Consider the following 7,103-nt stretch of genomic DNA (forward strand, 5'->3'; position numbering starts at 1 on the left):
TCATACCTTGCCTGTCCAGTTTCCAGTTATAAAGAAACACTTAATCCTTTGGTTTATCAGAAACATATTTATTTTCTGTAGAAGTAACTAGTAACAAAAGCTGTCAGACAAATGTAGTGGAGTAAAAGTATAAAGTTAAATGCATAAAATGGATACAGCACTGTACTTAGTTACAGTTCACCACTGATGCTAACAAAATACTGCATATTTAGACCATGGGAATACAAAAGTATTTCCTTATGCTCTCCCGCTTGTCTTGCATGAACGACTCCGAGGCTGTAGGGGGCGATAGTGGTGTCCGTGCTGTATTGAAACGACAATGAATGCTTTCGCTAAAGTGCGTCGGTAGTCCAACGTTGGCGCCAGATGAGCAGTGGCGCCAGCTACACACACAGACCGAGAGAGGAAGACACACACAGCGGTTTGACGAGCCTCACAACAGCTTGCAAAGCCCTTCTCAACCCAGAGTTTGAAGCATATAAACGATTCTCTTTTTTCTCTCTCTTCTACAATCAAAAGTAAAAGGACAGAAAGGTGGGTGTATGCATGCAAGAATTTATACGTTTAAAACCGGCGTGATCCCCAACGTTACTGCTGTTGATTGTTCATCGTTTAAATTCAACTTACTCTATTATGAATAGTTGCAGCTTTGAGGCAGAAGGAAGTCTCTGTTTAACTAAATATAATCTTAGGTATTATTTATTATGGTGGAAAACCTATGGGTTTTTATTTAAGGGTCTGTTTTTGCAGCTTCAGCTCTGATAGTAACGAACTTTGTAATGGAAAAATACAGGCCTTGACTCGCACTGGTTGTAACATTTTGTTCTGTCGGAAAGCAGACACAACGACATACTGGCATAAGGAACTATTTCAGCTTTGATTCTCATCCAGGTTATTTTTGAGACATTCAAAAATAACCTTCTACATCATTGTAGAATCGGCCCATCCACCTTTCATGAATCAACGTCCAGTTTATCTTTGCATGCGAAACCAGACTTAACATGGTCGGATGGGCGGTTTAGCAAAGCTTCCGCTCCAATGTTTTACAATCTACAGGCTAGTACTAAACGGGAGAGCTGGCTTTAGCCGTGCTAGCAAACTGGATTAGCTGGCTCGTTAGCTTGGCATCATGGCTATCTAGCCAATGCGCTAATATTGTCTCGGCTGGATAGCTGCTAACATCAGCAAGGCCGCCATTGAAGTCGTGTGTGTGGTTTGTCGGTTGCTGCCGCAGTACAGGAGGACTATAGGTTTGTAGCCAAGATTCGTCGTGCCCCCTCAAGTAGCAATTGAAGTACCTGCCTGATCGTGTTCTGCTCGGTTAAGGTGTTTCAAACTGCGTTTGCTGTGGGATTCGTGTCTTACATTGATTCTTGTGTAAGTAAAAGGCGTCCTTTCCCGGGCTTTTCGCACAGCATTCATCGCCCTCACGGTTAGCCATCTTTGTTTCAGCTAGCCAACTCCTGGTTGGAATTACGGTGTGGCTCTTAGCTTGCTAACCTACTTACCATTAGCTTACAACGTCGTCTTCGGTCATACTAGGTGTTAAGAGTTTTAAGGTCATGGTCATATTGTCATATGCGTCTTTGGTTAAACCGGGTTCGTTTTTGGCTTACGCGGAGATCGCTTCAGGGGCAGGTCTAGCTAATTCAATATGTTTTGAAGGGCGGAAGCTAACTTGGCTAACGTTAGCTAGTGGCAGCCATCTTAGGCGAGCATGTAATCTTGGCTAGCTGGAAGTGCTGGTGTGGCACAACAAGATGGCCTGTTAATACTCGCACAAGGAAATTTCCGCGTCGGTAGTTGAGTTAGAAATAGAACCAAGTTACTCGGTTCTTTTACCCATTTTAATGTAAGTATTTCACTGTTCTTTTAGTCCTTACTACAATTACTCGCGTGTTGCTTTTGCTATGAAGCTAGTTAGCTGGCTAAATCGTGAACACATTAGCAGCTAACACAATGCTGTTTTGTCGTTAACCAGTCCCCCCTCGATCATAGCCAGCTAACTAGCGGCTATGAAGGCTATTTGTAGCTGTTATTGAAGGCTAGCAACTATCAGTTCTATGTTTAACACAACCTTGCTATTTAAATGTCATAACACCTTCCCAGTTGGATTTAATAATAACGCATAGCGAACTGCGCACTGAAATGCATTTAGGAAGCCAGTCAGGCTTGCGGATTAAGTTAGAATTGAGAGCTTCATCATGATGTGGTGGTTCCACTTTGATTTTATCAACTGTGTTAGCTAGTGAGGTGAAGCTTCTCTTGAGCGCTAACTTAGCTAGCTAATTGATCATTTAGCTTGCTAAGTAGTATTGCAAGCATGCCGTTGATGGTATATAATACGTGTAGTTATGGGAAATGCATTTGTCTCGCCAGTCCCACAACTTTATTCAATGTGAACTATGAGCCCATAGCTTATTCATCTCTCACTTAAACGCAATCTTAAGTTTTCTAAGCCTAATGCAGCAGACTCGGGTGTTCTTGATCAAATGATCATAGGCCAGTGGATATACAGTAATACAGAATAGATAATCATCCAATATGAAGGGCTTTCCTTTGTCACACTGATCACCTATTATAAACGCACCACCAACCCGTGTCTTTGCTGTTGTGCTACATTGTGCTGGCTGAGCTTGCGATGTCTTTCTTGGGCAGCCAGGGTTCCTTCTCCAGGGGAGAACTTCTGTTGCAAATTAACCTTATTATATTTCAATTAATATCAGATGATGTTTATGTTGTCTACATAAAGATGACAAACTCATCTCTCTGAAAGGCAGTTAATTCAATATTGGGTTTATTGTCTCGTCCTGTAATTTTGTCAGCCACAACTATGTCAAAATAATTAATCCAAAAACCACCGTGATCTTTTATAGACCCAGAATATATTTTGGAGAGAAACACAATTTAACAGTGACTATATTTGATTTTAACCTTTCTCACTTGATTGCGGTACATTTGTAACAATTGGATATTGAAACATTTGTGGTAATTGCGGCAATATTAAATGCAGATATGTTGCGTACCACTAACGCATGTTAATCATCATCATATAATTTATAATATTTCTGATGTACATGTAGACATGCATACAGCAGCTTGGAATCAAACAAGAAATCCCATATTATCCTATAATATAGAATTTGATGCCAAAGTGCTGTTTGTTAAATAGCTCTACCTTTTTCTCTTGCCAATTCCACTCATTTAATTAAATTATTGGTGATAAATATATACGAAAAACCTACCACCATATGACGCATGTATGGGATATGGCACTGTACAGCAGGTAAAGACATAACTGGCCCTAGACCTCTCCGTCAAATTTTGTTAGATTTGTAGGGTGGCGGGGACACCAGATTTGCCTTCTGGTCTACCTCTGGGTGAATTAGTTTATTAATTGGCATTATCCCAGACACATAACCTAAACAAATGAATGAAAACCACTGAAGGTACTGTAGTTGTTTATTTTCACTCTTTATTTTCTTCTTTTGCAGGTCTGCTTACTGAAAAGAGCACCGGCGCTGCACTGAACAAAGCAAACTATATCCCCCGATTCCTTCTTGTGTCATCGCCCGGCAGGAAAACGGAGGTCGTGGGGCTGGAGTGTGTTCTCATGGCGGAGTCAGAGACTGAATGTGACACACCCGGCCTTGACACACTTGGGTCGGAGTGTGTCATAGCCCACAGCCATGTCGACCTTCATTATGGAGCAGAAACTGAGATCATGACAGAAGAAAAGCGTGGATTAGAGCTGGAGATCCACGGCTCAGACTTGAAGATCCAGGGACTGGGTACAGAGCTCGGAGCTGTAGCTTGTGTGGATGCAATTGTAGCAGAGTCAGACCATGATTACATTAAGGTGGAACATGGTGAGATGCACTGTTTCACTGGGGCAGAAATCAAGACGACAGGAAGTGAGGCTCTGCTGGGAGAGGTGCTGCTTAAGACAGAAAGTGAGCATGTGGTGAAAGTAGAGTCCGACCATGGTGGGGAGTTAACAGTGGAGTCTGAGAATGGTGTAATCATACATGAAGCCCATGGCCTGCAGTGCAACGAGTGCGGGGAGATTTTTGGCAGCATAGCTGATCTTCACCAACACTTTGAGATCCATAAGGACCTCAACCCGTACATTTGTGTTCACTGTGGTGAGAGCTTTGCTGTGGAGGCCAGCCTCAAGCAGCACATGAAGATTCACATGAAAGAAAAGCCCTACGTCCCCCCTGGAGTTGAGATTATGGGCAAAGATGTTATTGATGCCTTCAGCCTCAAGTCTCATCAGATGATTCATTTGCCAGACAAGCCCCACAGATGCTCAGAGTGCGGTAAGAGCTTTGCCGCTGCCATCACCCTGAGAGAACACATGAAGATGCATTCAGAGGACAAGCCCTACAAGTGCACCCAGTGTAGGAAGAGCTTTGTCCGCAGGAGGCATCTGAAAAAGCACCAGGAGGTCCATGCACGCGAGAAGCCATATACCTGTGGCCAGTGTGGCAAAGGCTTTGCTACAACTTCCAACCTGAAGCAGCACCAGAAGACCCACGCTGCCGTCGTGCTCGGAGACAAACCCCACCGGTGCGCACAATGTGGAAAGTGTTTTGCAGCTGCTGCCACTCTGAGAGAGCACCAGAGGATCCACTCGGGTGAGAAGCCGTACAAATGCAACATGTGCAGGAAGAGTTTTGTCCGCAAACGCCATCTGAAAAAGCACCAGCAAGTCCATGCCGGAGGGAAGCCCTACACCTGCAGACATTGCAACAAGGGCTTCAATCACTCCTCTTCCCTCTCTCGCCACCACAAGACCCACCTGCAGAATCCAGTGTTTTCACCACCTCAGCCTGGGAAAACCTTGTCCTATGGCACTCCCCCGAAGCAGAGGGTGCACCAGCAGGGAGACAAGCCCTACATGTGCCACCACTGTGATAAGGGCTTCAATCATTCCTCTTCCCTGTCCCGGCACCAAAGAGTCCACTCAGAGGGAAAGAGTTACACCTGCGCTCACTGTGGCAAAAGATTCAATCACTCCTCCTCCCTTGCTAGGCATCAGAGAGTTCACTTGGAGAATAAACAACAGCAACAACAGCCGCAGCCTCCACAGCCGCAGCCGCAGCAGTACAGCACCATTCCCACAGGGAAGGGATTCCCTAACAACGCCTTCCCAAAACAGCGCATCCTGTCTGTTGAAAAACCGTACAGGTGCTCCCAGTGTGGAAAAGGCTTTAACCATTCATCTTCCCTTTCCAGACATCATAGGATCCATGTAGATCAGTGAGCACCCTTTCCCACCCTCACATGCTGTCCCATGCAAGTGCAAACATCCCTGCTCCCCCTTGTTTCTGTTCTACCAATGGTCCCATCATTGATATCGCCACGCCACAGGAAACATCAGGCCAACTTCTATAGACAAAGTGGTCAGGTCAGCACATTGCTACGTTGAAGTGGAGCAGTTGAGAATAAATGGACAGTAACACTCAAGTCTTCAAAAGGAAATGGCTAGTCCTGAAGGACGTTGCAACCTATACTTCAGAGCTGAACCTGGGATTTTGTGCTCAGTATGAAGAGGGTATAATAATAGATTGTGAAGGAGCGTCTGTTCTTGTTTGTGATTGTGCTTCACTTGCTCCAGGACCTTTTTGAACACTTTTAAAGAAAAAAAATGTGATTTGAAGATCTACATGATAAAATTGTTACCTGGGAAAAATATGCTTCACCCCCTGGTTAGTCTTTTTGATAGAAGAATTCAGTTTATGTACCTTCAGGTGGGCACATGCGCTTTTCAGCTGCAACTTTATTCAATGCTACCAACGCAATTGATGAACAAGAACTGTTGTCTCGATTTAAATAGTTTCTTTTTCACCCACATAACCCATGTGAAGCAAACATCAAAAATCCAATGTAAATACTTATTGATTTTCTTTTATATATATATGTATAGGTGACTAGTGTGCTGTTCCAAAAGATTACATTTTTGATAGTAAGATCCACTTTGTCTCCACTATTTTTTTTCCTTTTATGACTTTAATTTGTTTTAAGTGTTGGAGATAAACATGTTGCAGGTGTTCTCATGCAGCTTGTTCTTGAATTTGGGCTCCATCAGACATGAGCCATCTTGTATATTTATAAGATTGTTTTCTTGTATGTCTACGATGGGTTAGCACTGCTGCATAGACTGTACAGAGAGCAATACTGGCTGACACCCTGATTCTATTATGACATGCAATTTAGCCATTAGGAAATGCATAATAGAAAATAAAAACCTACTGGGTAGCATATACAACATGACCTGTGTCCTAATTATTTACCGTGCAGTTTCCTGTACCCACGCACCAAATGTACATGAAATGCAAAATTACACTTTCTTTATTGCTTTGGAGACTAATTCAATACCTGTGTATAGAATATAGGTAACTCTTACTCATGTTGATCTGCAAATTACCACAAAGTGATCTGAAAAAAAAAAGGTTGTGTATACTAAAAAGACTACACGAGAAAATCTCACTTTTACAAGACTTAAAGATTTTTCCGAATTCCAATGGATTGCGCTCTATTTACTGTTCTGTGTAAAATATCTTTTACAAACTGATGTATTTTTTTAGATATGGCTTGGGTTATATGAAAGGGAATGAGAGAAATACAGTTTTTATGGGAGTGAACATGGTGAGCAATATTTTCTTTCCTTTTTATTTGGATAACAATTGTGCTTCAAACTGTAGCATAGGTTTCTTCCTTGTGTTAGATAGGTGCCTTATTGCATGCTATGTAGAAATGTATGCTGAGCTGTTATTTGAGAAAAAAAGTTAGGGTTTTCAGGAGTCTTTTGTTCTTATTCATACTAACTTACCCTACATTTTAATTTGATGTCACTGATACCTATTGCTTTTTTGCTTTCATGTATATTACCATGTGTTTACACTGTTACGACCATATTGTCTTTTTTTTTCTCCCCTTCATTTTTGTCAATGGCCTCATTGTAGAAAGAAAAATTGTAAATGATCCATATAGGCTTCTCTTAAGGGCAAATCCTGTAACACCTCTTCCCAATTTCTGAGTGGCACATATATGGATAAATAAAGGTTGTTGACTCTCTTGTGGTGTTTGATCAATGG

The 7,103-nt window shown here is 42.3% G+C and overlaps 1 protein-coding gene across 1 annotated transcript; it reads left to right on the forward strand.

Annotated features, from left to right (window-relative positions):
- The first annotated feature begins 366 nt into the window (after nucleotides 1-366).
- On the forward strand, nucleotides 367-7,083 carry LOC139294107 (zinc finger protein 345). Its single transcript, XM_070915897.1, is given in 3 exon segments — nucleotides 367-498; nucleotides 501-534; nucleotides 3,495-7,083. Coding segments are annotated over 3 exon segments (1,941 nt in total). The 3' UTR covers nucleotides 5,270-7,083.
- The last annotated feature ends 20 nt before the right edge of the window (nucleotides 7,084-7,103 follow it).

Source organism: Enoplosus armatus, chromosome 12 (assembly GCF_043641665.1).
Source record: "Enoplosus armatus isolate fEnoArm2 chromosome 12, fEnoArm2.hap1, whole genome shotgun sequence".
NCBI classification, from domain to species: domain Eukaryota; kingdom Metazoa; phylum Chordata; class Actinopteri; order Centrarchiformes; family Enoplosidae; genus Enoplosus; species Enoplosus armatus.